Here is an 18,412-nt window from a genome sequence, read left to right as displayed (position 1 = left end):
ACCTGGCAAGAGGCATCTTTAGAGAAATCCGGCCTCTACCTTTGTCTCCATTACACCTTGGAGAGTAGGCTTGGAGGCTGCAGCAGTCTTTTCTTTTGTCCACTGTGGGCCTGAGAAGACAGACATTCTCCTGTGGACCTCAGGCCCATCGCTGAGTGACCAAGCCTCCGTGTCCCGCCCGCTGCTGTGTCCACACAGCCGCAGTCATGGATAGGTTCCGGATGCTCTTCCAGCACCTTCAGTCCAGCTCGGAGTCTGTGATGAACGGCATCTGCCTTCTGCTGGCTGCCGCCACAGTCAAGATGTACTCCTCCTTCGACTTCAACTGCCCCTGCCTAGCACGCTACAACGCCCTCTATGGCCTGGGCCTGCTGCTCACACCTCCTCTGGCCCTCTTTCTCTGTGGTCTCTTGGTCAACAGACAATCTGTGGTGATGATGGAGGAGTGGCGCCGGCCAGCAGGGCATCGGAAGAAGGACCTGGGCATCATCAGGTAGGGTCCCACACCCCTCTCTACTACCCATGGCAGTTGATGCTATCAGGTATACTCCCTAATGCCCCAGATAGTGATTGACAGCTAAGGATGCTGTGCTTATTTTCAGTTACCATCTGGAAACGTGTGTGTGTGTGTGTGTGTGTGTGTGTGTGTAGGTCAGAGGACAGTAGTATTCGGGAGTCAGTTCTCTCCTTCCACCCTATGGGTTCTGGGGATTGAACTCAGGTCTTCAACCTTAGCAAGTGGCCCTACCTCCTGACCTGTCTTGCAGATCCCAAAAATATGTATTTTTGTTCCTATCATTTTTCACCTTTCCATGGCCACTACTGTAACCATAAGAATGATTCAGGGTTTCTAAGAATTACCAGAGTCACATCTAACCCATAGCGTGCATAAAAAAATTTTGTTTGTTTGGTGCACGCAGCAAGAGGCAACTGCTTCTTTAAAGGCCGTATTTCCTTTCTGGGAAGCTTCTTGAGACAAGAACCTAGCCTGTTGTCACCATATGTCCTCAGGGTCTGGGACATGGATACAAATCAGCCGGTGAGGCTTAGCAGTTCCTAATGCCCCCCGGCTGGGGCCAGGGTCCACTGTGCTGAGCACCTTGCAGAAGAGGCTTCTCTAAGTTCGCTTTCGTCAGCCCTGGCTCTGTGCCTTCAGCATGTTGAATCTTTGACACATAGACGTTGAGAATCTTGGCCAAGGGCTGACCATGTAGATCAGTTGGCGGAGGGCTTGCCTAGAATGCACCAAGGCCTGGGTTGAATCCCAGCGCTGCATCCCCCAGATGGGATGGCTCACTCCTATAATCCCAAAACTCAGGAAGGAGGCAGAAGGATCAGGAGCTAAAGGTCATCCTCATCTACTACACAGAGAGTTCAAGGCCAAACTGGGATCCATAAGACCTTGGTGAGAGGGGTAGGGTGGGGGAGAATACTAGAGAGACAGAACATGAGTGAGAGGCCCTAACCAGACTGTCACAGCTTGGAAGAGGCCACGCTGCGAGCCCAGTTCACTCTGACTCTAACTGCATGGTGTTTCTTGGCTTTCAGGTACATGTGTTCCTCCGTGCTGCAGCGAGCTCTAGCAGCTCCTCTGGTCTGGATCCTGCTGGCGCTCCTTGATGGGAAGTGCTTCGTGTGTGCCTTCAGCAACTCCGTTGACCCAGAGAAGTTTCTGGATTTTGCCAACATGACCCCCAGCCAGGTACAGCTCTTCCTAGCCAAGGTGCCCTGTAAGGAGGATGAGATGGTTAAAGACAGCCCTGCCCGCAAGGCTGTGTCTCGATACCTGCGGTGCCTGTCACAGGTAAGTGGGGTCCTGCCCAGGCCTTGATTTCCTCATAGATACTGTGCTGGCTAGTTTTATATCAATTTGACAGAAGCTAGAGTCATCTGGGAGGAAGGAATCTCAATTAAAATACCTTCATAAGATGCACTATAGACAAGCCTGTAGGGTATTTTCTTAATTAATAATGATTGATGTAGGAGGGTCCAGTCCATTGTAGGTGGTTCTACTCTTGGCCTGGTGATCCTAGCTTCTATAAGAAAGGCTCAGCAAGCCATAGGGAGCAAGTCAATAAGCAGCACCCCTCCACGGCCTCTGCATCAGCCCCTGCCTTCAGGATCCTTCCCTGTTTGAGTTTCTGTCCTAACTTCCTCAATGATGGACTACAATGTAGAAATATAAACCAAATCCTTTCCTTCCCAAGTTACTTTGGCCATTATGTTTCATCACGGCAAGAGTTACCCTAAGACAGATATCCTGTTTTACTTAGGTTGGATCTGAGCTGGGTCTACATGACTTCAGAGAATGCTCCTAACTGCTGGAGCCACAACCAAGAGCAGAAGGTGTGGGCAGATTGGGACCACTACCTGTGAGGGATGAGCACGAGGCCATTGATACCAACTGTCTTAGTTAGGGTTTCTATTACCGGGAAGAGACCGTGAGCATGGCAGTTCTTACAAATAAAAACATTTAATTGGGGCGCCTGACTTATATCATCATGGCCAGAGAGCATGGCAGCATGCAGGCAGACATGCTACTGGAGAAGCAACTGAGAGTCATGCTTTTTTTAAAAAAAAAAATTATTATTTATGTATACAGTGATCTGGCTGCATGTATGCTTTCATGCCAGAAGAGGGCACCAGGTCTCATTATAGATGGTTGTGAGCCACCATGTGGTTGCTGGGAATTGAACTCAAGACCTCTGGAAGAACAGCCAGTGTTCTCAACCTCTGAGCCATCTCTCCAGCCTGTGAGTTCTACATTTTGCAGGCAACAGGAAGTGGTTGTCTGAGACACTGGGTGATATCTTGAGCATATATGAGACCTCAAAGCCCTCCCCCACAGTACACACTTCCTCCAACAAGACCACGCTAACTCCAACAAAGCCACATCTCCTGATAGCGTTACCCCCTGTGAGCTTATGGGGGCCAATTGCATTCAAACGACCACACCAACTTACCCAGAACATGCACCGGGTGCCGACCCTTCTGAAAGTCACAGGAGCTGGGCGGCAGAAGAGTAGGGTGGTGTCCCTGCCTCCCAGCCCAGAAATAACTAGTTGAAATCATATAGTTGCCATTTATTGACCACTTCCACATCAGGCTCTGTGGTAATATTTCCTGTGCATCTGTTTGTTTAACCCTGAGAACAGACCTTTGGGATGGAGGCAGTTGTTAGCATCCCACGTTTCAGATGAGGCGAGGAGGCACTGAGGATTTTTAGTTCCCGAGGTTAAAGTCGCATAACTTGTAAGAGGCAAGGCAAACCTCTGGATACACAAGTCATTGGTCCTTCTCTCTCCTTACAATGGAGATCTTTGCCAGCTGCTTAGATTCTTACTGGGAAGCCTCTCTACTCTCCTGAAGCATCCACAGCCCCACTTCCACCCAGGATCCTGATTCCACCACCATCACCAAAGCCTGTGTTAGCCTGTGTCCGGCACAGAGCATTTATGAGCCCCTTACACATGGAGTATCTCCACGACTCCAGAGAGCCCTACGCTCTGGAGTAGAGGAAGCCTTTAGGCTCAGGGGAAATGCAGGCGCATTGCAGTATGGTGAAAGGATCAGCATTCAAGATGCTCAGTATTCTAGGCTCTCCCAAGATCAGCAGAAAATGCATGGAGCTTGCAGTCAGACCCAAAATTTTAAGTTGTCAAATTGAGCCTGGTGTATCGAATGTTTTCATTTTTCTGATTCTCATACAGAAAATCCTTAACTTGTTTGGTGAGGGAGCCTGTGTGTGACCAAATAAGAGAACTGTATAAAGGGTGGGACTCACATCTACAAGTGAAAAGCATTTTCATGTTTGTGGGGCTGGGGAAGACTGAAGTTTTGAAAGAGGAGAGGAGTCAGGCAGGCATGGGCTCCAGCATTAGAGAATGACTTCCGGTTTCCCTCACTGTTGTCCCTATTCCCTGCTTAATGCCTCACGAAATATAGCATAGTCGCAAGGCTAGATGGGAAATATGTATCGGCATAAATGAATGCAGACAGATTGAAAAAATATATACAGCTTTAATGGGGAAATAGACTTACTGAACCAGAGGTTCCCGTGGTGAACAGGAGAGCAGAAGGGTCGGCTGGGAGGGCTGGGAGCACACCCGCCCACAATCTTTATAAGTAAAAAATGTCCTCGGGGGACCCCACCCCCAAGTAAAGTGATTGGCTGGGTCTCTCCTACAGAAATAAACACGAGAATGGGTACAAAGACAAAGTGATTGATGTGCAGCTGAGTGGGCCACAAACAGAAAGGAGAATAAAATGGAGGCATAAAGGATGGGAGGGTAGGTGGATGGCTAAGAGGAAGGACGTATGAAAGAATCGCTGGATGGAACAAGGATGGACATATAGCCAAAGGAGAGGAGGGGATTGGATGAACGGGTGGAGAGACGGTTAGATGATGAATCTGGAGGATGAGTGACAGGATGGTGGCTGAATGGGAAAGCGTATAGGTGTGATAAGGGATAGAGAGAAAGGGGGGCTTTGACGCGCACACAGTGTACCCCACTAGAGCCCCACTGCATCTCACTAATGCTTTCCCATTCTCCAGGCCATCGGCTGGAGCATTACCTTGCTGTTGATAGTGGTGGCCTTCCTAGCCCGCTGCCTGAGACCCTGCTTCGACCAGACCGTCTTCCTACAGCGCAGATACTGGAGCAACTATGTGGACCTGGAACAGAAGCTTTTCGATGAGACGTGCTGTGAGCATGCGCGGGACTTCGCGCACCGCTGTGTGCTGCACTTCTTCTCGAGCATGCAGAGCGAGCTGAGAGCTCTGGGGTTACGTCGGGAGCCGGCAGGTGGAATTCCAGAGTCACAGGAGCCCCCAGAGCCCGCAGAGGACCTGGATGGTGGAACTGGGAAGGCTCACCTGCGTGCCATCTCCAGCCGGGAGCAGGTGGATCACCTCCTAAGTACCTGGTACTCCAGTAAGCCGCCACTTGACCTTACAGCATCCCCCAGGCTCTGGGGGCCTGGCCTCAATCACCGTGCTCCTGCAGCTGCTCCGGGTACCAAGCTGTGCCACCAGGTCGATGTGTAGGAATCTTGCCAGGCTCCAACAGAGGCAGTTTTCCCATGTCAAATCCCCATATTGATATGGGTCTGGAAGACAGCCTGCCCTGTAGACCTCCTTCCCAGAAAGTCCAGTATCTGCCTAGTTTCTAGGTATGTCCTCCTCTGTAGGACCAGTCCCTCTGGGCCTGATCAAGTTCAGATTCTGATTTAGCACACCCAGGACAGAGTCCCTGAGAGTCAATCTATCTATCTATCTATCTATCTATCTATCTATCTATCTATCTATCTATCCATCCATCCTCCCTCCCTCCCTTCCTCTCTCTTTTCTTCCCTTTATCCCTTCTCCTTTTCTTCTTTCCTTGTCTCCCCCCCATTTCTTTTTGAGGAAGAGTCACACTTCAGCTGTCTAGCTGAAGCACTTGAACTCCAGGCATGGGCTGCATGGCTATCCTCCTGGCTCAGGTGCCTTTAGTGTTAGGGTTAGAGGCGTGAGCCATCATTCCCTGCTTTCCGGAGTCTCATCTCTAACAAGCCCCAACAGCATGCCCTTCTTCTGGTCAGTGGACCAAACTTTGAGTAGTCACAGTCTGAATAAACCTATTGTGGATATGGATCATAGACATCAATTCCAAACTTTAAAAAATGATCGCGTGGTGTCACATGCCTGATATGTATTTGTTCAACCTTCATGTGACCTGATGAAGAATGTATGATGATTAGCACCCCCTTTAAATTTAAATTACACTTACTTGTTTGCTTACTGTGTGTGTGCATGCGTGTGTGTGTGTGTATGTGTAGAGAGAGAGATCAGAGGAGAGCTTGTAGGAGCCAGCTCTCTCCCTATCATGTCTGTCTCAGAGATCAAGCTCAGGCTTGTCAACAAAAGCCTTTACCTGCTGAGCCATCTCATTGTCCTTTCTCTTTCTTTGAAAAATTTATTTTATGTATGTGGGGAGGGGACGGGTATGTGCATGTGTGTGCTGTGCTGGTGCCCACAGAGGCCAGAAGTGCTGGATTCCCTGGTGCTGGAGTTACAAGCAGCTGTGAGCTGCCCGATATGGGTATTGGGAACCAAGCTTGGGTCCTCTGCAAGTACAGTGTGGACTTTTAACCACTGATCCATCTCTCCCGCCCCACCCCACCCCTTTTAAAGCCTTACTCTGTTGCCTTAGCTGGTCTGAAACTTGCAGGGATTACAAGTGTGCCAGCACACCCCAGAGACAAAGGATGCGTGTGTGTGCGCGTGCGTGTGTGCGTGCGTGCGTGTGTGTGTGTGTGTGTGTGTATGTGTGTCCCATGGAACTTAGCTGGTCTCCAACTTTCTGTCTAGCTGAAGATGATCTTGAACTCCTGACCTTCCTGCCTCCACTTCCTGAGTTCTGGAAGGGTAGATGTGCACCGTGGGCCTGGTTTAAGCTGTGCTGGGGATGGCATTCAGATCTTGACGCGTGCTAAGCAAGCACCTTGTAAGCTAAGCTACATTATTAGGTCACTGTTTGAAGAAGAAAACTGAACCAAAAAGGTGTTGAAGTTGCCCAAGGTCACCAGAGTAGGAGTTGGTATCGACCCCCAGGACGCCGGGCTCTGGGTTCTCTTCTGAGCTCTGGCATCACTTTACTCTCTAGGTCTGATTTGTTGTCTTTCAATGCCCTTGTTGGGTTTCTTGCTGCTTCTACCAGGGTTCTCATAGCAGGTTCTAGCAAGTTCTGCTTGGTAAGTTCCTCGTGAAAGCCCTATGCACTGGCTCTTATTGGCTGCTCCAGAGAGTTTACTTTTCAGACTGGGGATATAGTTCATTTGGTGAAATATTGGCCCAGCACAAGTGGGGGTTCAATCCTCAGCACTGTGTAAACTGGGCATGACATGCACTCTTCTACCTAACACTCAGAACGTGGAGGTAGGAACAGCAGGTGTCTGAGGTCATCTCAGATACAAAGTGAGTTCAAGGCCAGCCTGGGCTACATAAGACCATGCCTCCAAAAATAAATAAATAAATAAATAAATAAATAAATAAATAAATAAATAAATAAATATACATAGGGCTGTTGGTGGAGTTTGCTAGTTCATTTCCTGACCACCCTACCTAGAAATAATCACACAAAACTATGTTATTTGCAATACTGTTTTGCCAGTAGCTTAAGCATATTTCTGGCTAACTCTTATATCAAATTAATCCATCTCTATTAATCTATGTATCTCCGTGTGGCTGTGGCTTACTGGCAAGATTCTGGTGCATCTGTCTCCTGCTGGCAGCTACGTGGCTTCTCTCTGACTCCGTCTACTCTCTCTATATATATGTATCTCTTCCAGCCTGGCTATATTCTGTTAAGCCATTGGCCAAAAGCAGCTTCTTTATTAACCAATGACAATAAAACATATTCCCAGCACCCATCACCTCCCACACCATCAGTCTGGTGAGTAGCTCTGAGTGCAGGCACCAGCTGCCACCCCTAAAGACCTGAACTCAGTCCCCAGAGCCCAGGCAATAGAAGCAGAGCAGCAGGTCTGGCAAGCAGTCCTCTGACCTCCAGTGCATTCTGAAACAATGAGTACGACAGCGGCTTTGCTTAAAAATAGCTTGTATTTTCCTGTGGAGTGAGTTTTTCTGTGAAGTCAAGAAGAGGTGACCTTCGCAGCTCTCAGGTCCCATCAGTTCTGTTTGTAGCTGGCCACAGCTCAGCCTGGTCCAGGCTCTTTTAAGCCCAGCCTTCACCATTTCTGCTGCTCGCTACATGAAGCAGGACTCAGCATCATTTCCTTCCCAGGCAGCCCCTTCCCCAGGGAGCCCGAGCATCCCCAGCCAGAGGTTGATAGTCTGGTAAGGGTGTCTCCAGAATCAGGTGGGGTCTAGCTTAGGAACTGGTAGATCTGCCAGAAAAGTCACCACTTAGTCTCCGGAAGCCCAAACAGGAAGAGCTGGGGCAGCTCAAGCCTGTGAGCTCCGCTGAGCCTCAGCCTGACCTGATGACTCACTTGTGCCCAAATGCAAAGCTGGGCGTACTCCCATTCGCTGCTGCTTCCTCAGGGCCCTGGACAGAGTGAAAGTCCCTGGATGACCCCCTGGAACCTGGATCCCTCCATTCAACCATTTCTACTTCCCTAGGCTTTTGCTAAGGGACCTGGTGAGACCAGAAAATCCCTGCAGCTCAGCTTCCCCCGACTTCCTGACTGTGGTCAGGCCATGCAAATGTCTGCAGTAGCGTGGGGTGAGGGATATGATTTAGGCAAATTGTTAGCAGCGACTGAGAGAGAGAGAGGGAGAAAAGAACTCGGTGATAGCCCACGTGTGTGGGTGAGCTCGCACCCTGGGAAAGAAGGCTGGGAGAGAGCCGCCTTGGGCTCTCGGAGAAAGCAACATGAGGTTATTAAAAAACCATCAATGGTAATTCTCACTCCTTCCTTCTCACACTGAACATTTATGGGGCACCTCCTGCATGTGGTACTGTGACAAGAAACACTTTAAGGTGACCTCAGAAAGATCACTGTTTGCGGGACAGAGATGTCAATGATCTGAAGCAGACGGTGCAGTGTAATAGAGGCAAGCCTTTCGGGGGACATTGACGCTCTAGACTGAGGGACTGTAGCAATATTGTGTGATTAGGTCTTAAGAAAGAGGACTTTTTTTGACATTTAGAAAGCAAAATGAAGAGGAAACAGCAGGCACAAAAATGGAATTGGCAGAAGTTGGAACCTGTTGCCTTTTCTCACGAGGCAGCACTCATGGGGTGCTGGGGACCCAGAGTACAAGTACAAGAGGGACACTTTCCTCCCTTCCTGAATGTTCTGGACTGGAGTGGAAGGTAGGGACGTGATGAGTGAACTCACAGCCAAGCAGAGGGGCCCCAGTGCAGCCTGATAGGAGTAAAGAACACTGGAAGTCCATCTAGTGATGGTCCTTGAGCCTGAGCCCAACACCTTCTCTGGCTCTCCTGCCTTACCATGAGAGGTATCTCTCACCCCCTTAGGCCCCAATAATACAGCTGCAGGCCCCAAACCTCTCTGCCATCATCCACCCATACTCCCTTTCGTTCACAGCCTTGCCAGTGTGAGATGTCTCGAGCGACAGGTACCACCCAGCTAAGAATGAGGGACACAGGCTCCTAAAGACCCTTCCTTTTACGGAAAGTAGCTAGCTATCTTGGGGGCCCAGACACATTCCTCAAGTCTCAGCCAATCCTGGATTGCACCCTCCCTGTCCTTGTCCTGGACACAAGGGAGTCACACTATCCAGTTGAGCAAGGTGGGTATCGCCAGTTTTGGCTGTGCACTTTTTCATCTTATGCATCCTGGGCATTCAAAGCCCCCACATCTGCTCCCAGGAGGGGGACATGTGGGCATCTCCAGGGAGTACTTAATACTCCGTGCTATGTACAAGTAACTGAGGGAGCAAGGCGAGTGCTTAGTGACAAGGTCAAGCAGGGGTGTGACTTGGGATTTGTCTAGGCAAAGGATGCTGAGGGCTACAGGAATGGATAGGATGGTTGAGAGGAAGGCTGGAGTGAGGCCAGGCAGCATTTAGGGTAAGGAAGAGGATCAGCTGAAGAGAGAAAAGAATTATCAAGATGCAGCGAGCACAGCAACAGGCCAGGAAGGAAGGAGACTTCAAGGCCCCGGGGTTCTGGAGGAATCACACAAATCCCCAAGCCACTAACTATCCCTTCCAGAACTATAAAGGCAGGTGGAGACTTGGATCCTGTCCCAGTCTGTGGTACTGATAAAGGAATAGCCATTCGCATCTCTGTGTGGGGAAAAATTCTGGGACCGAGGAGCACAAGGGAAGCAGGGGAGTCAGATCCACACTCAATGCTTGCACCTTGGGAAATCTCATAGAAGAGGAAGGCACTCTGCTGTGTACCCAGCTGCACCCAACCTCTCCCCTTCTTTGCCTCATGGTCTCTTTTAGAAGAGGTGAGAGTAAGGTTGGGGTGCAGGTCCCTGAAGGTCTAGGGAAAACAGGTGAGAAATAGTTTGGAGAGATAGGAGCTGGGGAATAATCCTTCTGTATGCTGTGAAAATGTGTTGCTCTCATTGTTAATAAACAGATGATTGGCCAATAGCTAGGCAGGATTCTGAGGGGCATAGAGAATGCTGGGAAGAAGAAGGATGGAGTCTAAGGAGTCTGAGGAGTCACTAGCAAGACGCGGTCTTCAGTCCCTTATTTCAAACATAGCTATCCTGAGATGATGTTTATTTAATATCTGAGGCTCCCTTTGGACCACATAGGCTAAAGGTCTGCATCTGTTTTGTCTACTATTCTTTTTTTTAAAAAAGATAGCCAGGTGGTGGTGGCATACGCCTTTAATCCCAGCACTCGGGAGGCAGAGGCAGGCGGATCTCTGTGAGTTCGAGACCAGCCTGGTCTACAGAGCTAGTTCCAGGACAGGTTCCAAAACCACAGAGAAACCCTGTCTCGAAAAACCAAAAACAAAACAAAAAAAAAACAAACAAACAAAAAAAAGAGACAAGCTCCCCCAATTTCCCCCTCCCCACCCAAGCAAGCTGATCCTCTCTCTCTCTCTCTCTCTCTCTCTCTCTCTCTCTCTCTCTGTCCATCCCTCTTCTGAAGCAGTAACTACTGCCTCTCTCCCTTCTCCCCTTCCCCCTTCTTTCTTCTCTCCCCTCTCTCTTTCCTCTTTTTCTGTCCCCCTTCTCTCTCTCCCCTTCTCCCCTCCTCTCCATAACCCCTTACTCATGTACCATTCCCAATACCCACTAAATAAACTCTATACCCAAGCTCTCTCTGCATGGCATATCTGTCTGTCTCCCACCCTCCAAGGTCTCACACCCACCAGGAGACCTGCCAGGGTCGCGCCACCAAATGTCTTTCAACTTGTGTATACAACATACATGGACACACACACACACACACAGGGAGACATTCAGAGACACAGAGAGACAGAAACAAAGAGAAAGGGACAGAAATACAGAGAGAGAAACAGAGAGACGTGGAGCTAAGCTGAGAGCTCAGGAAGATCCCTTCAAAGAGGGACCATTATCAGGCAGGCATGTCATCCCTGTGATCCCAGACGTAGGAGGCAAAAGGATGGTGAGTTCAAGACCAATAACATATTGTCAAATAAATAAATAAATAAACAAATGGGAGGGGATAACATTAAAGTGAATTTTGAAGGTCAGCAATGGTGGCATATGCCTTTAGTTCCAGAACTTTGGAGGCTGAGGCAGATGGCTCTCTGTGAGTTCAAGGCCAGCCTGGTCTACATTGGGAGTTTAAGGACAGTCAGGGCTACATAGGAAGACCCTGTCTCAAAAGAAAAAAAAAGTGGCTCTTAAAGATGGAAAGGAAGAAAACCAGGCAGTGGTGGCACACACCTTTGGTCTCAGCACGCGGGAAGCAGAGGCAGGCGGATCTCTGAGTTCGAGGCCAGCCTGGAACTACATAGTGAGTTCTAGATAGCCAGAGCTACATAGTGAAATCCTGCCTCTAAAAACAAAACAAAAGATAAGTAGGAGGATCTGGAGAGATGGCTCAGCAGTTAAGAGCACTGCCTGCTCTTCCAGAGGACCTGGGTTCAGTTCTCAGCACCTGCCTGGCAGCTCACATCCATCTGTGACCCCAATTTTAAGAGATCCGAGAGCAGCAGGCACACAAGTGACGCACAGACACAAATGCACAGACATTAAATAAATAAATGAATAATTTATTTTGAAGACAAACGGGAATGTCTACCGGGAAGAAGAGAAGCATCCCCCTGAGACACGGAGAGTGCTTACACAGACTCTGAGGTGGAAAAGATTGTCCCTGTTTGAGGAGTGAAAGGCGGCTGGGAGCTGAAGTGTAGACCCTGGGGGAAGGGTAGCTGCAGCACCAACCCTCACAGGGTATGTAGGACCCATGAATGTCATGGCCCATCAAGACTTTGCAAGTAACCTGGCTACGGCAGGTACCCTCCAACCACTGTGGAATTCTTGACCCTTCATTGCTACAAACAGGCAGCTGTGTCCAATACCTGTACACAAGGCAGAGAGTCCACGTGGTGCTGGAAACCTCTTTTGGTTTCATGAACCACCCAGGCCCACCCCATGGCCATCCTGGGGCAGTATCAAGCCTTGGAAGCTGCTGAGACCCTTGTCTTCCATGCAGCAGATGTCCAAAGAGAGACACCTTCTTTGTGGATCTCCCTCGTGCCGCTCACCTCTGGTGCATGTCTTCTGGAGGAGTCCCTAGCGAGAATCTTCCAGAGGTCACCAACCTAGGGACTCCAGTTGTCCCAGGGACACCTAGCCTGTAGCTGAGGCAAGCAATAGTCTTCTTGTAGTCCTATTTATGACACAGCAGTCTTTCCACTCAATGGACAAACTTGACCCAACCAGAAGTTAAAACAATAACAACAAAAGTAAACAAACAAACAAAAGCCTTCCCTGCCCTTCTTCACCCTGCACTCCCACCCTCAAGGGCTAACCTGGGCTCCAGTCACATCTCTCCACTGATGACCTGGTGGCCTTTAGCTAATAGATTTGTCTCTCTGAGTCTCAGACCTCACTTCTGTAAAGTGATAAAAATTCTATCCCACAGAATTGTACAAGGGTTACACAATACACGCAAGGTGCACACAAGCCAGCTGAGGTCATGGCAGGTCTTGTCAGAAATACAAAGATGCAGGCAGAAGACCGCTAGTGTGGCTACCAGCACACCTCTGTACACAGACAGACGCCACACTGAGTGCACCACAGTCAGAAACTCAAGGGGAGGTTCTTTCTGATGTCCTTGCCCCAGACAAGGAATCATCTCCAGACGATTCCAGATCTGACACACCTGTCTGAATGCTGCAGGATCAAAGGGAGCCTTCCCCTTGGATGGCTCAACACACAGGGCTCTCTCTGATCATGAAACCGTGTCATCTGTGGGTCTAGGGGTGTGGAAATAGAAGGAGCCTGGAAGGGTTTGCCACTCACAACTCACAAACACAGACACATCCACAGAGACACAGATGTGAAACCAGCTGCAACTCTGACTTAGGCAAACTGTTCAATCCAACCCCAAAGCCAAAGCCAGGTGTGATGTCACAAGCCCTTAATCCCAACATTCGAGAGGTATAGACAAGAGGATTGGAAAATTCTGAATCTTTCTTGGCTACATAATGAGTTGGAGACCTTGTCTCAAAAAGAGAAAGGAAAGAAAAGCCAAGGTAGTTTTACTGTATGCCACACTCACGGGTCACCTCATTCCTACTATGAGTAATATCCAACTATCGCTGCCTGCCACAGCCTCTGTCCCCACCATCATTCCTCTGTCATCTTATTATCATTGTTTCAGCTGATGGAAGAGCTTCCTGGGGTCCTGACATTGCAGAGAGAACTCAGGAGAAAGGCCCAGAGAAATGATACGTTTCCCCAGAGCCCAGTAGCCTCTCAAACTCCAGCCTGACTTCATCTGCCTCTCCCTCCCGCACCCAAAGAAAAGCGGTCCTCATCAGGTATAGCTTTGTGACTCTCTAGGCTGCAGGCAGCTGGAGAGAAGGGGCGGGAAGCCGGAGGGAGGGACAGAGTTCTGACTGTACCCACAGGATTGGTCAAGCTGCGCCCTCTCTGCCAGCACCTGTGTAGTAGGAAGGCTCCTCCGAGTCAGAGTGATCTCATCAGCTGCCTGGAGCTCGGCTAGTCCAGCCCGGATCCCAGTCATGAGGTGGCTGCCCAGTGGGCAGAGTGGCTCAAGGAACTGTCTGGGAAGCCACAGAAGCCACGGTGAGAAGGGAAGAGGCTGAGGACCCTCGCAGGCCACAATGGACAAGTTTCGGATGATCTTCCAGTTTTTGCAGTCCAACCAAGAGTCCTTCATGAACGGTATCTGCGGCATCATGGCGCTGGCCAGTGCCCAGATGTATTCTGCCTTTGACTTCAACTGCCCCTGTTTGCCGGGCTACAATATGGCCTATAGCATGGGCATCCTGCTGACGCCTCCCCTGGTGCTTTTCCTGCTTGGCCTAGTCATGAACAACAACATTTCCATGCTAGCCGAAGAGTGGAAGCGCCCCGCGGGCCGTCGGGCCAAGGACCCCGCCGTGCTACGCTACATGTTCTGTTCCATGGCCCAGCGAGCTCTCATCGCACCTGTTGTCTGGGTGGCCGTCACATTGCTGGATGGCAAGTGCTTTCTGTGCGCCTTCTGCACAGCGGTGCCAGTGGCCACACTAGGCAATGGCAGCCTGGTGCCAGGCCTGCCTGCGACAGAACTGGCTCGCCTCCTGGCTCGCGTACCCTGCCCTGAGATCTATGACGGGAACTGGCTGCTGGCCCGAGAGGTGGCCGTGCGGTATTTGCGCTGCATCTCTCAGGTGAGGGGGCTGGGTCTCCTCACAGGCCAGGGTCCCTCTGGGAAGGTCCCTTCTCAAAGTGGGGATTTCCCTCAGGCAGCTGTGGGTTGAGGCAAACATTCCTAGCTGAGATTCAAGGCAGAGCCCCTGTCTTCTCTCAACCAGCTTACCTGGAGAGTGTGTATGGTTTCCCACCTCCTCCATCCTGGGCTCAGAGCTGAGAGGCTGAGAGAAATTTGCATTCATTTCCTTTCCCAGGCCCAGGCAGCAGTGAGGCCGGTGGGAGGCTAAGCCATTTGGGTACATTTCCCTGGCAAATGCTCCCAGCTGGTGCCTCCCTGCTCTGGGAGTGGAAGCTGAGGGTCTGGGTATCTTGAACAGGGTGAGGGAGACGATGGTTGGGAGCAGGCTTTAAGGACCACCTGTACATCACGTCCTGGGGCAATGAATTGTGTGATGAAGGGGACAGGCAGGAGGCAGTGTCTGCTCCAGTGGGGCTAGAGAAACATGCACATTCTGCCCTGGCCAGTGCAGACCCCCCCTCTGGGGAGGCTTTTCCCTGTACAGCCCCTGTCACCACCCAGATGACCTCTCCAACTGTGACTGTCTACACCATCCATGGGCCCTTGCCCCATCACCCCAGGCTTCAGGCCCTGCCTGGAGCCGCTGTTCGTCCGCTTGGCTTTTAAACTAGCACACTGTGGAAGCTGGAAGGTCCCCCCAGAGGCCACAGGCAGCCTGGTTGTGGACAAGCCCCTGTGACTTGGAGAGACTGAATTATGAAGTCACTTTAGAAATGACTTTATCTAGAAATCAGATTGTCAAAAGAGAGCAAATCACTTGAAACATGAGAAAACCCAAGTCCTCTGTGACCCCAGTGGCTTAGTGAGCAACATGGAAAGCAGCCCCCTGACTGAGTTAGATGTTTGGATTCTCCCACCGCCCCCACGGCAGCCACTGGGCACCCCTAACACCACACCCACCCCTACCCCCACTTCCTTGACTTGTGCCAACCCTTCTCTGTGGAGATGGGAGTCAGGAGGGTCCTGCCTTGTGCCCTGCGCTGAACTACTGTCAGAGATGTGTCCTGTGCTCTCCGAAGGAGTTCGGGGACTGTCCGGGGTGTCTCTGGACTTCCTTGAGAGTCCAGCTCAGACCGGTGGAGGGAGTGTTCACTTAGAGCTGGTGTCTTTCCCAGAAGCCGGTGGAAAGCCCCAGGGCTCCTAATAGGCCCCGGGAGAACCAGGAGAGACCTTCTGAAGGAAGAGGCATGGCCCCAAGTGGTGCCACCATGTCTAACAGAGTTATATGCAGGTTGTCTTACACTCATGATTTCATTTGACTCTCATAAAGCCCTGTGAGGTAGGTGTTACTGCCAGTAGCCCCATCTTGGAGGTAGAGAAACCGAGACACAGAAAGATCAAGTGGAGACAGGATTCATACCCAGGAGGCCTCACTCTGGGGTGTGGAGTTAACTCCTGTCCACTGAGTGCCTCGCCAAAGCAGCATGGTCTATGCTCCCAGGATCTGGTTCCTGTGAGGTAAAGTATCTGACCATTTTACACATGGGGAGATAGAGGCCAAGAGGTGGTGTCACGTGGTCCATGGCTGCTCTCCTCTGTAGAAGAGAAGCACTTTAGGGGTCTGGGCAGGTAGGTCTGCTGACGTCCACCTCTCCCCACAGGCGCTGGGCTGGTCCTTTGTGCTGCTGACCACGTTGCTGGCATTCGTGGTACGCTCTGTGCGGCCCTGCTTCACCCAGGCTGCTTTTCTCAAGAGCAAGTACTGGTCGCACTACATCGACATCGAGCGTAAGCTCTTTGATGAGACCTGCACGGAGCACGCCAAGGCCTTTGCTAAGGTGTGCATCCAACAGTTCTTTGAAGCCATGAACCATGACCTGGAACTGGGACACACCCACGGAGTGCTGGCCACGGCCACGGCCACACCCACAACTGCGGAGGCTTCCCAGAGCCCCTCTGACAGGACGGAGGAAGAAAAGGAGAAGCTGCGTGGTATCACGGACCAAGGCACCATGAACAAGCTGCTCACAAGCTGGCACGAATGCAAACCTCCACTGCGCCTGGGCCAGGAGGCACCGCTCATGGGCAATGGCTGGGCTGGGAGTGAGCCCCGGCCTCCACGCAAGGAGGTGGCCACCTACTTCAGCAAAGTGTGAGTTGTCACTGACTGCAGAGGCAGGAGCAGAGATATGAACCCACAGCCCTTTGCCCCCTCAACGTAGACGGAAACCCAACTCTGAGGCACAGCTCCAAGTCCAGGCATTTACCTGCTACTGTGAAAAAGGAAACCTAGGGCTGAAGGACCTCCCTAGCTGTGATGCTGCCCCGGTGACCAGGGAGCAGTGTCACCCTGTGCCTCACCTCCTGCTGTTGCAGTATTATAAGTGTCCGGGTCTGGGGGGGGAGGGGAGCAGGATGCGTCGTACCAGGACTGGTACCCGAGTCCCTTCCCCAGCCTCCCTGTGATGCTCTTCCTTCCATCCCAGCTCACTGTCTCCACTTCGGCTTCCAAAGTCGACACCCCAGCACCTCCTCTTGCTCTAGACTTCCCTCGTGCTCTGGCTCAAAACTCCGAGGACAAGCAGCCCTCTCATAATCTTAGTCAGTAAGATAGAATGGGTTAAATGTCACACACTCAGCTGGTGTGACACGCCGGAGGGACATGTGATAAGATGCTGAGACCTAGGACCATATGAGGGAGGCCACAGTATGTGTTACAGGGGGCCATTAGACAGCTTTTGATACAGACTCCACGTTTACCTCACACCAAGTCCCAAATTAACATCCTCACACAGTCTTAGGGAAACAGACCATGATGGGGCTTGAGAGCGAGAAATGGAATCTGAAGAACTCTTATTTTCTCATAGGCTCCCTGAGGAACTTGCCCTGAGGTGTGGGGAAGATGAGGGTGTTGCCTAAGAGGGGAAGTAAAGACTAGGGTGAGATAAAGCAAAGTTAAATGCTGGTTCTAGCCGAGCACCCCATTTTCTGGGCTTTAGTTTCCTCGTTTGTGCAAAAGGGAGAGGGCCATCTACCTCACGGGTTCCCCATGCATAAATTCACGCTGCACATAGTGGACATCTGGGGCAGTGTGGTTAATGTGCGTGTTCATCTCTGAGGTCCTGGGCTGCTTGCTCTCCCCTCCCCTGACCCCAGCCAAAGGACAGGAATCTTGTCCAAGCAAAGGAAAGAGAGGTGCAGGCTCCCATCTTTCAGCCTTGCCCACCTCAGAGCTCACTCTGACCTTCCCGTTTTCATTTTTCCTCATCCACCATCCTTTCATTCTCAGGTGGAGCCCCGGGGCCGGGTGGCAGGGAAGAGACAGTGGAACATGACTCCAGCCCTGAATGAAGGGACCAGATGAACACAGACCGAGTAGGCATTTGTGTGCGGGGGACGGGGGGGGGGGGGGCTTCCGCTCAAGACAGAATGCCAGAAAGTGTTTGGAGAAACAAATGTGAGAGAAAGCTTTGGGGAGACCTGGACTTCCAACACCAGAGTGGTGGGAGCTAAGGCTAGTCCCCAATTTGTAGAGTGCTCGTGAAAAGGCAAGGATAGAGAAATAAGGATTCCTCTCCATCCCTGCCACACACACAAGCCAGACTAGAGAGGGGGCAAGTTCAGCTTGCCACAGGGTGTGAGTTCCACTGTCAGCCCTGGAGAGCTGATGGCCCTGGGGCTATCTCTCTAAATCCTAGGTGCCACTGGGTTCATCTTGGCACTCTCCCCATCAGCGTACCTGACTCATGACTCTCCAGCCTTGCTTGTGAGCTCCCAAAGATAGGAGCTCATGACCACTCCAGGGACAGGCAGGACAGCTTAGAAACTTCCTTCCCTTTAATTTCTACCTCTGCCCAGCCTCTGCCCTAGGCACCCAGAGGATCCCCAGATTCCTTGATTCAGCTGTTAGCTGTACAGAGGACGATGGAGAGGTGCCTGGGAGTTAGCTGAGCGGTGGTGGGTCCGGCTTCTTCTGGGGATAGCTGGTACAGACAAAAGCCGGACGATCGAGAGAGAGAAGGGCAGAGGGGACCGGGGTCTTGACCTTTTGTATTTTGGAACATCACCATCAGTCCTGAACGCCAGCCTCTGCCC

The 18,412-nt window shown here is 51.1% G+C and overlaps 2 protein-coding genes across 2 annotated transcripts; both read left to right on the top strand.

The window, feature by feature from the left end:
- Nucleotides 1-206: 206 nt before the first annotated feature.
- Calhm3 (calcium homeostasis modulator 3) lies at nucleotides 207-5,047 on the top strand. The gene is made up of 3 exons (XM_075975115.1): nucleotides 207-493; nucleotides 1,549-1,804; nucleotides 4,556-5,047. The coding sequence occupies exons 1-3, from the start codon at nucleotides 207-209 to the stop codon at nucleotides 5,045-5,047; spliced, it is 1,035 nt and encodes a 344-aa protein (XP_075831230.1).
- An 8,629-nt stretch (nucleotides 5,048-13,676) lies between these two features.
- Calhm1 (calcium homeostasis modulator 1) lies at nucleotides 13,677-16,556 on the top strand. Its single transcript, XM_075974332.1, has 2 exons — nucleotides 13,677-14,315; nucleotides 15,979-16,556. Exons 1-2 carry the CDS (start codon nucleotides 13,764-13,766, stop codon nucleotides 16,471-16,473), a joined length of 1,047 nt encoding a protein of 348 aa, XP_075830447.1. The 5' UTR covers nucleotides 13,677-13,763; the 3' UTR covers nucleotides 16,474-16,556.
- Nucleotides 16,557-18,412: the final 1,856 nt, after the last annotated feature.

Source organism: Microtus pennsylvanicus, chromosome 5 (assembly GCF_037038515.1).
Source record: "Microtus pennsylvanicus isolate mMicPen1 chromosome 5, mMicPen1.hap1, whole genome shotgun sequence".
In the NCBI taxonomy this organism is placed as follows: Eukaryota; Metazoa; Chordata; class Mammalia; order Rodentia; family Cricetidae; genus Microtus; species Microtus pennsylvanicus.
Note: the sequence above shows the minus strand (reverse complement) of the source record. Positions and strands in the feature narration are given on the sequence as shown.